Raw genomic sequence first — 17887 nt, forward strand, 5'->3', positions numbered from 1 at the left:
TATTGGTAAACAATGACTTAAAAAAATCTGATCAATCAAATGCCAACCACTGTTATTATGAATCATCTTTAGAATGATTGCACTATGACTGTTTATAGAAACTAGTATGATGGAATTTTATCTGAATTAACTGGCTACTAGCCAGTTGATAATTTTCTGATTCTAGAGAATCCAGATATGTGGCATGGAGAGCCATGGAAGATTTCTTCCAGTGCCTCTTCTGCAATAAACAATGTTCAAAACTAATCTGAGCATAAAACCAACTGTTGCCAATAGGCCTACATCCCTAGAAATGACCAGAATGTTATTCATGAAAATAATTAATCCTAAACAAGCTTGGAAGTTTTGCTTTTTTCCTTGCAATATAAATATCAGCATTTTTAGCTCATCTCAGAGGTATAAATTCTCCAGGGGCCTGTAAACATGCGCTCTTTGTTCTTGTTCCACAGCCTTGGAGATTCCTATGCCACTGATTCCTGTTTTAAAACTGTTTTGCATTCCCTTACAGTGTTCTAAGTACACTAAATTTTAGTTTGAGTTTGGAGTTAAAATTGACAGCTATCGTCATTTTCTCTTACCCTGTTTTACTAGAACTATGTTTTCAATCAAGAGCCTTAACTTTCTCAGGCTGGGTTTTAAAACTGTTTGTTCATATTAATATATAATGTTTATTAAATAGGTATTATTAAGTACTTTTAATTATTTTGTATTTTTTTTTCTCTCCAATTTAGTATACTATAAAAGGAGGCCGTAGTCTCCAAAACCGGGAGAAACGTTTTACGAAGTTTATTTCCAACAGTCCAGGACCAGGAAGCTATGATCAGTCTTGTCCTGGAACATTAGGTATCACGAAGAGAAAAGTACTAAAGGCTAAAGAGCATTTTCAATCAGTACGTTACAATTTTAAAGTATTCTTCTAATGACACTTCTTTTAGTTAAAATAAAATAATAGAAAAGGCTCAATGTTTTAGATGATGTTAAGTACATTTAAAAAGCCTTAGTATAAAAAATCGTAGGTTTGTTAGTATCCATATTGTAGTTATTTTATAATAAATTGAATACTCATTTTTATAAACTTTAGCTTTTAAGTGTTTTAACATCTGACTTCTTTTTTGCTTTTGATAAATCTATAGTCACTTCCAATGTCCATGGTGAACAGAAAGTAAGGGAGATTTTACAAACCGCCTTCATGGTTTACCTGAATATGTATATAGATACACAGGAAACTCTGTTTAAGCATTATTAATAAAACAGTAAAATTTAAAACATGATTCCTGAAATAAAAAGAGCTTGAATTTTAGATAGGAAAGATACATAGATAGCTACCAAGATGATATGTGACAGTTGCAAGATGAAATAGGTGCTAAGTGAATGACTATGTAATTAAATGCCATAGGAATTTAAAGGAGGATTACTGTGTTATGGGGAAGTATAATTTGTAGAGGATTTATAGAGGAAGTTGGCTTTGAAGTATATGCATTTTGGGCATAGAGAGCTACGTGAGTGGAGAGAGAGAAGTGGGATCTTACAGAGGACAATGAGGAAATTATTTTGACTGGAAAGAAGAATTTGTATAGGGAACTAGCAGGTAATTTGTTTGGAAAGTCATACTGGTGTTATATAAATGAATAATTTTTCACCAAAGGCCTACTCTTTTGAAATAAATAATATAATCTAGCAGATTTTGGTCATGGTTTATTTTGAGTGGTTCCGTCTTCTCTTTCCATAACTCCTTCACGTAGCTCATATTAATTAAATTTGGATTAGTTTTGTGTTTAGGATGATATAATTTAGGGTTCAGTACTCAGTTGAATAATGTCAGTGCAATGAGAATGAGGTTAAGTTTTATACGTGTATTTAATATCAGCTATTTCATATGTAGGGACAAAGTAAATATTTATTTACTAATGCAAGGGTTTATCAGACATTTTTTTGAGTGACTATGTGTACCAGACAGTGCTAGGCACTGATAATACATAGAGGACAAATCACTGCTCCCTGGGATCTATAATTTTAATGGGAAAGTAATGAATGAAATTCAATACCAAAAAGTTGATGAAATGATATCTTAATAAACATACATCATAATAAAGTGGTCACTAGTAGCCCAAACAAGAGAGCTTTTGAAGGGGGTAGAGATAGTACAGTTGAGCTGGCTCTTGAAGGATTCACTAAGTAGTTAAAAAAAAATGGAAAAACACAAAACAAAACACTCTGGCAGAGAAACCACAAGAATAAAGATGTTGTAGTATTTAATGGTGTGGTATGTTCAGAGAAGAACAAAGTTCTTTGGAATACTTCGAGTATAGGATCTAAGGGAGAGTAGTAGACATAGAAGCTGGAGAAGATAGGGGTACATTTTGGAAAGTCTTGACATCATGCAAATATTTTTTGAGAGTAGTGAGTGGAGGGGAAGTCATTCAATACTTTCCTGTTTTAATTTGGTAATCAGTCTAATTAAGTATTAGGGAGAGTACTTAATAATTGTCTCTAATGATAGAAACATTTTCAGCTAATGATAATATGCTAATAGCATGCTAATAGCATATTATCATTATGCTATTAATTGGGCATGTGTGAACTCAACTATAGCATTTATCTATCTATTTATTTAGAAACTGTAGAGGATCAATATATTTTTAGTAAAGAATTTTCCAGATAACTAATTTATTTGTCTGTATTTTATTTGATATATTTTATTCTAGCATTTCTTATATATGATACTCCTTCCTGTTTTTATTTAAATTATAAAATATTTTTCATTAAAGGAAATTTTGAAAATATTTCCCTAAACTCCTGACTCTAACAGTGACATTGAATTAATTTTTGCTTAGCTTCTTTCAGTATTAAATCACATATGTATATGACTTTATACACTTATATATACATTCACATAACTTGCATAGCTATAGTTCTAAATTCAATTTTATATATATATTTTTTTATTTCCGTTCAGCATTATATCACAGACATTTTCCTTGCCACATAGTCTGCACATAATTAGGATATTTATAAAGGGCAACAGTAATATGGAAATAGGTCAGGAGCTGGGAAGAAATGAAGCCAGGAAATGTTACAGGAAATGTAAAGTTTGTTTTTGCCTGGCAGATACTATGATGGCATAGCACAAGTAACTAGTTTGGACTGTTGATTTTTGACGTGATTATAGGAATGAATGCCTGTTTCAAGAATCAGTGATACTAGTTTTACTAAGCAATATAAATAACTAAGCCAAGTGAGAGAGATTCCTCACTTGGAATCTCTCTCACTTGGCTTAGTTATTTATATTGGCTCATAAGGTAGCTATAATAGTATTGGTGTATATTATCTTGGTTTATATGATGAGGTAAGACTTGAATTCTTAAATTACTCCCTTAAATTACTTTTATAGAACAGATATTTTTGGCTTATGTTATGAAACTCATTAAATCAATATTTAATAGTTGCTTTTTAGTAAATTTTATTATTTGATTCTTCATTTTTTTCTCCTCTTGCCTTTGAATAAATAATGTGTTTTCTTACAGAAAATTTCAAGGACACCTTCAGCTTCCAGAAGTGTTGATGTTCCTTCAATTCCTTCTTGTGGATGGTCATGTGGTTATTATATTAATGAGGATGACAGTATTATGAAATGTTTTCCACCTGCTAGGGACAGCACACTCGGTCCAGCATACTATAAACCTCAATTTGTAAGTAGATTTCATTTTATATTGGCAATTGAAAGGTTGTTTATGATTATGTGTGTTTAGTTAACACTAATTGCAGTAACTAACTGTTACTAACACTAACTGCAGTAACAAATAGACCCCCAAATCTTAGTGGCTTAATGCAACAGAAATTAGTTTTTCCTCATTCATTTGGACATTCTTTGTTAAGAGACTTTTTCTCCATGTAGAGATTCAGTCTCACTCTATTTGTGTTACTGTCATCCCCCAGGACTTGGGTGTCATCTGCTTCCAGCTGGCAGAAGGGGAAAGAGGATGGAGGACTGCTAGTGGGAAATTTTTGTAGGCCAAGCCTGGGAGTTAATGCTGTCACATGGATAGACTTAAGTGCTAAAGAGGCTGGGAAATATAGTCTAACTCTGTCTAGGAAAAAGAGGAAACAGGTTTAACTTAGTAGAAGTCTCTGCTCTACTGTGTAATCATACTCAGTACATAGATATTCTTTTCCTGAACTGGAAAGTGAAAGAAAACATTTTATTTATAAAAGAATTTGGGTCTGATAGTGTATTATTTATTTCACAAATGATTATTAAAAAAACATAAGGAGCTTCTCTCTGATTAAATATCAAACACAATCTATCAGATCCATCTCATCCAGGCTTTAAATTTTAAACCTGGCCAGAGCTGAACCAAGATTTTATTCAGCTAGTTGAAATATATGAGTTATCCATGAATACAGACAATAAATATAGATAGATAATATGTCTGGTTTTACTTAATTATAAGACTGAAGTACACAGTGCTTTGAACCTGTTTGTTTTTATATTTTTATGAGATCTGGAAGAAGTAATCCTAAGTGAGGAAAATGGCAAAAATTAAGCATAGGTTTAAGGAGAGGCTGATGAGACACCTTAAGCAAAGAATAAGAATAGGTGCTCTCAGGATTTGCCTTGACCTTCATTCTCAATACTCTACAGTTTTTTTTGTTTGTACATGTCTCCATTTTTGGGCTTTGGCTTAAGCACTTTCCAAAACCATTTGGTTTGTGGCAGTAGGTATACCGAAGCATTTTTGGATCTTAGATCTATTGAATTGTGAAATGTTTTTTCTTAAAATATTTTTACTGTAATTTATATACTCATAGTTACACATTTATTGTACAAACATAATAACATACCCATGTACCCTCCATTACATATAACAAAAATAAACTTTTGTCAATCTTGAATTAGCTATGTTTTAAAATAAATATATTATTAATTATTACCATACTCAATTTCCTCCCTTCATTCTTCTCTTTTTGCCAAAGTAAACTTTAATCTTTATTATATACATGAATAACAATATATATTGTTGTATGATTTTAAAAATATGAGTAAATGGTGTCATCTGGTATGTAGATTGCTTACTGTTTCATTTGTTTAGATTTAACCATATAAATATATTAAATCTAATTTATCCATTGTTTCTAGTTAGTAAGTTTCTTTCTTAAAAATAATTTTAAATCTTGAAATAGTTTTAGACTGTTTCAGAAAAGTTATAAGAATAATACAAAGAATTCTTATATACCATTCATTCAGATCCTGCAGTTAACACTTTGTCACATTTATCCTTTTTTCTCCCTATACATTTATATTATTATGACATTCAGTATTATATTAGTTTCAGGTGTAATAGTGAAACTATTCATAGCATAGTTCATAGCATAGTGGTTAGGCATTTATATAATTTATGAAGAGATCTCCCTGATTTGTCTAGTAACCACCTGGCACCATACATAATTATTACAATATTACTGACTATATTCCTTATGCTGTACTTTACATCCCCATGACTATTTTGTAACTACCAATTTGTATTTCTTAATCCCTTCAAGTTTTTCATCCAGCCTCCCATCTCACCTCCTATCTGGCAACCATCAGTTTGTTCTCCGTATCTATGAGTCTGTTTCTGTTTTGTTTGTTTATTTAGTTCTTTAGATTCCACATATAAGTGAAATCATATGGTATTTGCTTTCTCAGTTTGACTTATTTCACTTAGTATAATATCTTATAGGTCCACCCATGTAGTTGCAAATGGTAATATTTCAATCTCTTTTATGGCCTAGTAATAGTCTATTGTATAATATATATGTACCACATCTTCTTTATCCAATCGTGTATTGTGGGTGCTTAGGTTGCTTCCATATCTTGGCTGTTGTAAATAGTGCTTCAATGAATATAGAAATGCATACATCTTTTTTAATTAGTGTTTTGGATTTCTTCAGATAAATACGTAGAAGTGGAATTACTGGGTCATAAGGTAGTTCTACTTTTAATTTTTTGAGGAACCTCCATATTGTTTTCCATAGTGACTGTACCACAATCAGGGATTGTTATTGCAATCCTATATACAGGGCATGAGGATTCCCTTTCCTCACGTCCATGCCAGCACAGTTTTTTGATTACTGATTCGGTTTCATTAGTTGTAATCAGTTTGTTCAGTATTTCTGTTTCCTCTTGATTTAGTCTTGGAAAATTCTATGTTTCTAGGAATTTATCATTTCCTTCAGATTGTCCAATTTGTTGGTATATAGTTGTTCATAGTACTTTCTTATAATCCTTTGTGTTTCAGTGGTATCAGTTGCCACATCTCCTCTTTCATTTCTGATTTTATTTATTTGGGTCTTCTCTCTATGTTTCTTGATGAAATGGATTAAAGATTTATCAATTTTGTTTATCTTTTCAAAGAACAAGCTTTTGGTTTCATTGATATTTTGTATTTTTTAAAAAACTCTATTATTTCATTTATTTCTGATCTGATCTTTATTATTTTTTTCTACTCACTTTGGTCTTTGTTTGCTGTTCTTTTTTCTAGTCCCTTTAGGGGTAAGGTTAGATTATTTATTTGAGATTTTTCTTGTTTCCTTAGGTAGGCCTGCATTGCTATGAATTTCCCTCTTGGGACTGCTTTCTCTGTTTCTCATAGATTATAGGTCATTGTGTTTTCATTTTTGTTTGTCTCAAGGTATCTTTTGATTTCTTCCTTAACCTCATTGTTAATCCATCCATTGTTTAGTAGCATGTTATTTAGCCTCTATGTGTTTGTGTGTTTTTCAGTTTCAGTTTTCTTTTTTTGTTTGTTTTGTTATTGATTTCTAGTTTCATACCATTGTGTTTGGAGAAGGCATTTGATATGATTTCAATCTTCTGAAATTTATTGAGACTTGTTTGTTGACTAATGTGGTCATTTTGGAAAATGTTCTATGTGCATTTGAAAAAAAAAACATATTCTGCTGCTTTGGGGTGAAATGCTCTAAAAATATCAATTAAATCCATCTGGCCTAATATGTCATTTAAGGCTGCTGTTTCCTTGTTGATTTTCTGTCTGGAAGATCTGTCCATTGGTGTCAGTGGGGTGTTAAAGTCCCCTACTATGACTGTATTACTGTCAAGTTCTTACTTTATTTCCATCAATATTTCTTTTATATATTTAGGTGCTTCTTTCTTGGGTGCATAACTGTTTATAAGGATTATATCCTCTTGTTGGATTGATCCCTTTATCATTATGAAATGTCCTTTTTTGTGTCTTATTATGGCCTTTGTTTTAAAGTCTGTTTTGTCTGATATAAGTATTGTTGCCCCAGCTTTTTTTTTTTCATTTATATTTGCTTGAAATATCTTTTTCTATCCCTTTACTTTCAGTCTGTGTGTGTCTTTCTATCTGAAGTGGGTCTCTTGTAGATTGTATATGTCTTGTTTTCTTATCCATTCAGCTACACTATGTTTTTTGATTGGAGTATTTAATCCATTGAAATTTAAAGTGATTATTGATAGGTACCTAGTTATTGCTATTTTATTGTCTATATTTTTGTTCTTTTTCCCCTTCTTAAAGAAATCCCTTTAACATTCTTGTAATACTGGTTTGGTGGTGATGAACTCCTTTAGTTTTTTCTTGTCTGGGATATATTATTATTTTTATTAAGAAATTTGCCCATTTTTTAATTGGATTGTTTGACTTCTGTCACTGAGTTGTATGAGTTCCTTATATATTTTGGATATTTACCCCTTATTGGAGGCATTGTTTGCAAATATCTTCTCCCATGCAATTGGTTGTCTCTTTGTTTTCTTGATGGTTTCTTTTGCTGTGCAGAAGCTTTTTAGTTTGATATAGTCCCATTCATTTATTTTAGCTTTTACTTCCCTTGCCATTGAGGTCAAATTCATAAAATATGCTTTGAACCCAATGTCCATAAGTTTAGTACCTATACTTTCTTCTATGTGGTTTATTGTTTCAGGTCTTATGTTTAGGTCTTTGGTTACCAGAGGGAAAGTGGGGAGGGGGGATGGTAGAAGAGGTTAAAGGGAGTCAAATATATGGTGATAGAAGGAGAACTGACTCTGGGTGGTGAACACATAATGCAATATATAAATGATGTATTATAGAATTGTATACTTGAAACCTATGTAGTTTTGTTGACCATTGTCAATCCAATAAATTTTAAATAATAAAAAAAAGATCAGTGTACGAGGTACATGCATTGCTACATGGGTGTCACTGGTTCTAGACCCTCTCAATGGACAGAGTTAGAAATCTATATTTATTTCTTCTCTGTCTGTCTATTAAACACTTTGAGTTTATACTGATACCTCCAATTTCAATCCAACACTATAGGTTTATTCTAGCTTTTCCTTTTCCATATTTGAACTCTCTTCTCCCACAGGAAAAACCTGGTTCTCATTATCCTCAATATGTTTACTTATTTGCTTAATCTTATAAAACACTGAGAGCAGTTGCAGAATTGCTAACCCATCACTACGAAAAACAGACTTAAGAAGGTACAAAGCTCTTGTCTCTAGGTGACTTTGAGGCTCCACAAAAGCAGGAAGTGAAGGCTAAGGCAGACTTTAAACTACCTACTTGTGTGTTGAAGGTGTGCCTCAACACATGCACAGAGCTCCTCTGTGAAGGTTGGAGATTTATTGGTTCAGGCATTTAAGGAAACCTCTATCCAACCATTACGTGAGTATTCAGCTAACCAGCCTGAGACCTCAGTGGACACACGTGACAAGGAATACAGAATTTAATGCATTAGTGTAGGAAAAATCACTAAATAAACAAACAAACAAAAAACCCTCTTGGGGTTGGGGAGATTCTTATTTTCAGAGTTGCCACATTATATCATTTTAAGTGTCTAATATTGAACAAAAATTATGATACATGCAAAGAATGAAAAGATATGGTTTAAATAATTCTCTCATTACTGTTAACTTATATCAAAATGGTATTCTTGCTTTAAAATTATATTTTGATATATACCATTTCTTAATTTTGGAATAATATGTCACCTATTAGAAAGCCAGAATAATTCCTCCAAGCTTCCCTAGATGTACAAAATCTTTTCACATGTGAATAAGCATTACTTTAACATATAAAATTTGATTTCTTTTTGGGTAAACTATTATTCATAGAAGATAGAAATAAGAAGAAAATTTATTCCATAATTTTAATAGGTTAATTTATTTGATGACTTAATTTAGTAATTATTGAGTCAATCCAACTTGTATTTATTGGAATAAAAATCTACATCTAATTTAAGAAAACATTTAAAAACATAGATTTATATGTAAATTAAAAACATAGTTGTTAATATTCAAGAAGATCCCACAAAGTTCAATCTGAATTGAACTGTGATATTTTCTGAAACCTCCTTCTTGAATTTGAGAGAACTAAGTAAAGCTTCGTAGCCAAAAACTTTATTTTCTTGTTTTCCTACAGCAAAAAACAGTTTCCTCACTGACCACTGTGAAGTTGATACTGTAGTAATGTTAATTCATACCTCATGCAAACTTCTGATAATTGTTTTCTTTAGATGTTTTTTGAGATAATACTATATGTGTGCTCAGATTCCAGATGTGAATATTAATAGAAAATTAAGAAAATAATCTAATAAATGGATAATTATTGTGGTTCTTCCCTGAACTGGTGAATAACATCTGCTGAAGTTATCTTATATAGCTTAAATACAGAAGCAACTCTGAAATTAAGAGTTGTATAAGACTCTAGCCAACAAATTATAAGTTTTAGCTACACTTAATCTGTAAAGAGAAATTATATTTATAAGTTATTTTGTATAACATTTTGATTTGTAGAATTTAGCTTCTCTCTGTCTTTTTAGAAGAGCCCTAGTGCTTTAGAAGTATCGTTATACATTTACTTTTCAGAGCAAAGTTTGCAGTTGGAATTATGACACTGACATGTTTGCTAATGATAACATGCTGAGAATTACCTGTATGCTGCCACACTGGAAAGCAGTCCATTAGTGTTTAAATTGATGCACTTTGGGACTTTTAATTCTTCATAAATTCTACTTCCATATTTAATTATGGAAAAGACTTGGGGGAAAAGTTGCATAGTTGTTTCTTCATTCATTTCATTGTCACTGGGAGTGACAGTTAGTAATTCTTCTTCAAGGTATATTCCAACATTCACTTAAAATAATGCAGTTCCATGCTGAGTTTGCTTCAATTAAGTCATATTTTATTTGTTAATGATTTTCCAAGTTGACAATGACCTTGAAGTTGATATTGTCAACACTTCTTGACATAAAGAGAGTGTGATTTAGAGCTAAGAGTGCATCAATTTATTCTTCATTTTCTGTCTGTATTTTTAAAAGACTTTTAAATTAAATTTCAGATGGAACATTTACCTGAGTACTGCAGAGGTTAGTGAGTTAAGTGCTTTTCAATTCTCATGACTTAAATAAAACAAATTTTAGTGTGCACACAGGAAAAAGATTTTGCTAATGTCTTGAATGGTGTGTGTGTATGTATAGTCATAATCTTTCCTTCCACTGGGTTACCTTAAGAATTGTTAAATAATGTTAATTAAATCGCAAAATCGCAATAGTGTAAATTAACCCAAAGAAAGCTTCCTGGACATAATTCTGTTCACGGTCCTGAAATGCTGTGTTAAAAGAATTAATATAAAACCTTAACATGTATTTTTTTGGCTATAAAAGAATGATGTAAAAGATGACTTATAAAAATGCTCTGTTTTAAATATTGATTTTCCTTTTTTACAAACCTATAGGCTATAATAGTAAGTCAATATATTAGATATGCTTCTGCCTGAAATATATAAAATATCTAACATGGCTATATTATATTAGAACAGAGTTCTACATCTGTGTACTTCACTAGTGATTATACTTAAAATCTGCACATTTATAAAATTCTGCTTCATTTCTAAGTAAAATAAAGTACAACACAAATGAGAAATTTTGTTCTTTCTTCCATCAAAACTGTATGTGTACTTTAAAATCCATGGCTATATTAGGTAATTCCATTTGAAAGGTGGTCTAGAACACTTATTTTAGCAAGCGAAAGTATTGTTTCTTTTCCTGAGGCTCTATAGGGTGCAACCGTCTTTGGAGTTGCCACTGACCCAATGGAACAGAAGGCTTTTCAGCTACTCTAGTGGGTGCCATGGTTTCTTCCAGTACTCTCCTACTACCATCTGCTGCTCTGCTGGACATGCCAGGCTGTGCCATTTTTCTACGCTACTCTGCTAGGTATTATAGCATTTCTCTCTGCACTCCAGACCCAAAGCCTTTGGATGAGCCTATTGCCTTATGTTCTTTTGTGTTGCACTCAGGAGTGCCAAAGTAATGTGTACTCTATGTGTGATAGAGCCTGGTAGGATAGCTCTTTTGATTTTTATTCATAGCTCTGTTCTAGGACTGACAGAGGTCTGGGTTTGGGAATGCTGTATCCACTAGACAACCTCCTTATAATAGTATTAATACTACTACCACTACTGCTACTAATACCTTACTTTGATATAGTGTTTGATAGTATTGTAGTTTCATAGTGTGTTAAACCTAAATGTCCATAGTGAAGAGAGGAAAATACCACTCTGCTCTTTGTGTTACAATTCATTAGAAAGGATCTGCATATCAATTAATATAAGCACATTGAGACCACTTACAGTGCTGGACATATTCCTAGTGGAAATAAGGATTAATACTTTTTATTTATCTAACAAGTTTTCGCAGGCTTCATTAAATTGTGGGTATAAAGAGAGTCACAGTTATGTTAATAACACAAATATGTATGCTGTCTCCTCTTATTGTGGTAGAGGACCACTACCTTCTACAAAGTTCCCTTTTCCAAGTGTTTCTAGAAGCCCCCAGAGGCTGTCACAACCAGGCTCCTGAACAAATTTGTTTCCACTGAGACAGCTGCTGCTCCACCAGACATCTCAGTTTCTTGCCAGATGGTGCTCTCTGCTGGGCATTTCCACCAGTGTACTCATCATAGCTAACGCTGCATGCTGAGTTGAGTGAAGTCCGGAGAACAATACTCTTCCTTCCTTGTGTTATATTCCTTTAGAGGGCTCTAAAACTGGTGCTGATTTTAACCAGTGTTTTAATGAAACAGGTCTTTTAGATTTTTATCATAGCCCGTTTGCACTTTGCAGGGCACAGGCAGAAATCCACTGGGGACTTTCTGTTAGGAGACAAATTCAGTCAACAGAAAACAGTATTTAGCACTGCCACTAAGATTTTTTTACTGGGCGAGGGTCATGGTTAGCTGCTTTCCATAGGATTAGTTTTCACATTCACTGTCGGGCGGTTTGCTCTATTAGTTCACCAGACATTCCAAAATATGTCTGAATCTTACTTGGACATAACTGGTAACTCCCTGCTTCTCTCAGCTCTAACATTCTCCACCATCCTAAGCAAGGAACTAGCAAGGAGATTTACTAAAACCAAAACACGAGAAATCTTCAGAGAAATTATAATTCCATTTCTCTATGAGATTGCATCTATGAAAAAAAGAATCAACAAAGGTCTCTCTTCACTCTGTGCAAACATCTAAGTTCTGTCAGATTGTGTTGGCCTCTGTTTAATTCTCTAAGATCAGGTGGTGTGGAAGAGAAAGTTTAGTTTTATTGTGTTTGCATTTGATAACATCCGAGGGCTAGTTGTTAGTGGTAAGTTCTAGGAAGTAACCCACATTTTCACACAGTAGGGAATTTTAGTGCTGTGCTAGCTTCTTTTTGCATTTTGTTGTGGCATCCCAAAGCTTTCTGGAGTGGTGCCTTTCTAATTAGAAAGTCTGTCCTCATTAGGAGCTAATAGCAGTGCTTCATTCATTTCCAGTCACCCATGCCAAGAAGAGAGTGGGTGTTAGCATTCTCTTTTACCACTTCATGTCAAGGCACTGGTGCAAATATCTAAAGGTATTAGTAGTTTCGAGATTGCTCCCTACTCATTACCAAGAGTCCATCCGATTTCCTATGTTTGTCTTTCTGGGGACATTAATAAGGTTCAGCTGAGGTTCTTTTTACATGCAGTGAAGTCTTTTTCTGGTTCTAGTTTCTGCTATGCTCTGTTTTTCAGAAATTCCTCAAAGTTTTGGAATGTGAATGACACTTTGTCTTAGTTTCTAGCACTGATTATTTGTGTCTCTTTTACACACATTTTATATTTCGGTGGGAGTGGGGCAGATACAGGTTTAATTAACCATTTTAAACTGGAATTATACTTTTTATGACAAATATTGCTATTTGTTTTATTGTAGTTTATAATAGTAATAGGGAGAGGTTGGTTCCATTGTTCTTGAATAGTAATGGTTACTTAGAACAACTAACACACTTATGCAGTTAAACTATAAGTTTATGTTATGGGGATTTTATTCAGTATCATATTAATTGTTTTAATAATTCAAACTTATTTTAAAAGTGTATTTTTACAAATATGAATTAAAAATGAATTAAATAGACTAGTGTTTACCTTTTACCATCAGTTAAAAGATGAATTTATTTTAAAATATTCTTAAATGATTGCTAAATTTAGAATGTAATTAAGTCAACAGAAGAGAACTCTTGTAAGAGAAGCTAGTATTCTTATACTAATTTATTTTACTAAATTATATTAATTTATTTTATTGGTTTTTAATAAAACCAGGTGCTCTAACTTCTCTAAAGTGAACTTTTTAATGGATCATGCTTAATTTTGATATATATAGTGGATGTAAAGGAAAGATGATTGATTTCTCATGTCATGAGTAATTTATTTGGCATTAAAAGACTGATCTTGACCTCAACATTAGTAATAAAATGAAATGGTAGTATTTAATTTTTTGTCATATATTTGTTACTCTTTGAAATGTTATAGTTTTAAATATCAGGTAATTAGAAGGTATCTAATATCAGTTGATGATGTTTGAAATTTAATTTAACTTCTTGAAATTAATGTAATTTCTGTTTAATTTAAGTCATCTTTAGTAGGTTTTCCCATTCCCTAAATCATAAAATTTGTCCCCCTCTTTTTAAAAAAATGTTGAGCAGCTCATTTTCTTTGCCCTTAAGGTTTTAGATTGCTGAGTGGACTGCTGGGAGAGGAAATGCTAAAACTAGAGGTGCTTCTCTAGGAATTCTGGCAGACATAGGAGTGAAATGGGGCATAGCAATAATAACTTACCTTGAGATCTTTCAAGAAAGACTAGCATTTACCAGTGGAACTCCTTAACTAAGGTTATCCTTGCTTTAGATTTAGACTTAAATATAGTTAAACATTGTTTCATAGCTTATTTAATTTCTCTCTCATCTTCACTTTTTTTTAATAGGATTTTTCCAACGCAACTTTGAAATACAAGGGAATACATTTTGGCAGCTCTTTGGGAAGACTAGAGTTACCTATAAAGTCAGGGCCTGGTCCTGGACAGTATGATATAGTCCAGTAAGTGAAAAAAAGTATACCTTTAATATAGTTCTTGACTATATTCTAACAATTTAGACTAATCTATGCTATATGAAAGGAAAAATCAGTATAAAATCTCCAAGAAGTAGTATATTTTGGAGTAACCCATATGAAAACTATTGTTTTTTTGTGAGTTAAATCCTGTGCTACCTGCTTTACATATATTTCCTCATTTAATCACCACAAGTCTCTGTGTAGTTACTATTGTTATACCTATTTTATTAGTGAAAAATGCAAGGGTCAAAGAGAATAAATAACATATTCCAGATCATGTGGCTATTAAGTGGCAGGGCTAGACTTTAACTGAGGCCTGTTCAATTACATAGCCCCCGTATCTAAGTTCTAAAATATACTGTCTTCCATTATAAAACAGACAAAATAGAAAAAATATCAAAGAAATAACCCAGGGTTCATCTTGTCCCTGACCCCAGTGTCCATTCTTCTGACTGCGTGATAGATTTAGAAGTCATTCTTGGTGTGCATCAGAGCCGTAACATAAGATTGGAGGTAATATTAATGAAATTTAATGAGGAAATACATTTCTGCTAAAATAACTCTGTCTTTAGTTTCTCCTACTCATACAGTAAGGCCTTAGATTTGGGTCCATTGAAGACAAAATTGAGTAACAAATACCATGTTTCTCTTAGACTATCAATCCATTTCATCATTAATTTTCTTTTTTTAATCAAGGTCCAGGTTGTCTGCCTGATTCTTTCGCTCTCATAGAATGAGTTTTCTCACAAGAAGTTCCATAGTGATTACCTATCCAAGTAGTTTGCTAGACAGATTCAGAAATATCTACATACCAGTGGTAGATACCACTTATGAGTAGACTCTTGTTGGACTCCCCTGCTACTGTTTATTCATTGAACAAACATTGTTTGAATTCTTGCTGTGTGCTAGTGCTAAACTTAGTAACTTAGAATAAAAATAGTAAAAGATGGCTTTTGTTTTGGAGAGTTTATACACTATTCTATTGTCCTTTCATTTTTTATTCTCCTAATATGGGATAGCCACATTGTGTTTTTATTGTTTTGGTAGTTATACTGGAACTTTAAATATATATTTAGCTTAATGGGGTCTAAACTTAATATCTTTGTCATTCTTCCAAACAAAACAAAGTCTGTTAAATGTGCTAACTCTACTCATCCCCTTGACATATGCTTTTGTTATACAGGATTCAAATTTTATCCTCCTTGTCTTCCAGTTGGGCTGGTTTGCTTATCTATCTGTCTGTCTGTCTGCCTACCAATTTTATTGAGGTTTAATTGACATAAAGCAAAATTAACGTTTTTTAATGTATGTAGTTCTATGATGATTGTTTTCCATCCATTCTACAATACTTCTCACTAAGTACCTCAGGCATAACCAGGACTCTATCTAATCATGTTGCTCTGATTTTACATGGCATTTTTTTTCTAAAGCAACTTTACTTTTTCAACCCTGTCCCATTCCTGTTCTTCTGCTATTTTTTTTTTTTTTTAATCGGGGAAGGGGAACAGGACTTTATTGGGGAACAGTGTGTACTTCCAGGACTTTTTTCCAAGTCAAGTTGTTATCCTTTCAGTCTTAGTTGCAGGAGGCACAGCCCACCATCCCTTGCGGGAGTCGAGGAATTGAACTGGCAACCTTATGGTTGAGAGGATGCTCTCCAACCATCTGAGCCATCAGGGAGCTCAGTGGCAGCTCAGCTCAAGGTGCTGTGTTCAATCTTAGTTGCAGGGGGCGCTGCCCAACATCCCTTGTGGGACTCAAGGAATCGAACTGACAACCTTGTGGTTGAGAGCCCACTGGCCCATGTGGGAATCGAACCGGCAGCCTTCGGAGTTAGGAGCACAGAGCTCTAACCTCCTGAGCCACCGGGCTGGCCCTTCTGCTATTTTTTAATATTATTTTCTTTTTGATCTTTGTCATTTCCCCTGTGTTTTTCCTTCTTTTGTTTGTATTTTTATTTTTTGCTTCTAGGAATGTATCCATATGAATTGCATTCCAGACTACTTCAGTTATTACCATTTCCATTATTTCTCTGCTCTTTGGCTTTGCTGTCTTGTATCTTTTACTTGGAGTTGTCTTGGTTCCTTCTGGCAGCTGACATTTTCTACCCCTTTTTAAAAATTTTTGACTTTTGTTTTATTGGGTCAAGTCTGAATTATTCTTGGAGATTTGATATAGTATAAAGTGGTGATACTTGCCCATTGTAAATGGAAAGATGAGCTTATAGATCTCTGGGAAAGACCAACCTAAATGATATGTGACCTTTCTGATGTCCCAAATATAAATTTGTTATCCGTAGAACTGTTCGAGGTTTTTTGAAAACTAATTTATTTGTTGAATTTTGTGTGAAAAAAATCAGTGAAGTTAGTTTTTAACAGTGAAGTAAGATGTTAAATGAGTATTTAAATCATAGCAATGTCAAAGAAAATAATTACAATTATGCAACTTGAGCATTTGTCTTTATGTTGTTCTTTAATATTATTTGCTTTTTAATCTGCTTATGTTCAGGATAGTTCACTGGAAATGTTTAATGTGAGATTTAAAAAAAATTTTTTTCTTTAAGAAAAAGAAGAAAATAGTTGATAGTCAGTATAGCCGATTTAAATATAAGTCTTATAATAATAATAGCTAACAGTTATTGTGAACTTATTTTGGGCCATGTATTGCACTAAACACTTATTATCTGCTTTAATCATTACAACCTTGAGAACTGTTTATTACTGTTTCCAACCAGGTGAGGAATCTAATCTGATGCTTAGAGAAGTTAGGTAATTTGTGTAACATTACACAGCTAGTAGGTAGCAATGCTGGGATTCATATCAGGCTGTCTGACTCCAAAGCTTGGGCTCTTAATTACTGTTTATTTAGTTTCTTATTCTTTCTTGAGGTTGTATGAATTTCAACGAAGCTTCTCCTTCATTTTCAAAGATCTTTCTTATGCTCTTTTCCTGATTATTTTATGATATAAATAGCATAGAGCTATTTTCCCTATTATATTAGTAATAATTGAAATACCAAACAATTTGAAATTTTAAAGACTTTTTATTATAAATAGAATACACAGGAAACTTTTGGTAGCCTTTTATGTAAACTCATGACATAAATCCTCTATTTTCTTTTCTTTTTGGAGTTGTTATTAGAATGTGTTTATTATAATGCTCTAAATTGGAAAATGCAGAACTAACCAAGATAAATGAATATATTTTATAAAATTTAGAATATATTGGCCTAACACATCCAGATAATGTTTTTATTGCATATTTTTTAAGCAGAAAATGTTGGTGTAAAAATGTTTTGTTGGTTTGTTTAAATATTTATGCATTTGAAATTGAGACCTCAATTTCTTTTTAATTTTCTAAAGGAAAAAGATACCACATTATGAAAATATTAACATCAAGAAAGATCAACAGAAAAATTATTACTCACATCTACCACGATTTTATGAAGTAATAATATTACAGGAGGAAAAAAAGGTAAGTTG

The 17887-nt window shown here is 32.6% G+C and overlaps 1 protein-coding gene across 1 annotated transcript in view; it reads left to right on the forward strand.

Annotated features, from left to right (window-relative positions):
• The window catches only part of STPG2 (sperm tail PG-rich repeat containing 2), a 410131-nt gene that overhangs the window by 11471 nt on the left and 380773 nt on the right, over positions 1–17887 (forward strand). The window contains exons 3-6 of the mRNA XM_074324807.1: positions 732–860; positions 3525–3689; positions 14279–14391; positions 17768–17879. Of these exons, the coding sequence (XP_074180908.1) occupies positions 732–860; positions 3525–3689; positions 14279–14391; positions 17768–17879 (519 nt within the window). The remainder of the gene's footprint in view (positions 1–731; positions 861–3524; positions 3690–14278; positions 14392–17767; positions 17880–17887) is intronic.

This window comes from Rhinolophus sinicus, linkage group LG02 (genome assembly GCF_036562045.2).
Source record: "Rhinolophus sinicus isolate RSC01 linkage group LG02, ASM3656204v1, whole genome shotgun sequence".
In the NCBI taxonomy this organism is placed as follows: Eukaryota; Metazoa; Chordata; class Mammalia; order Chiroptera; family Rhinolophidae; genus Rhinolophus; species Rhinolophus sinicus.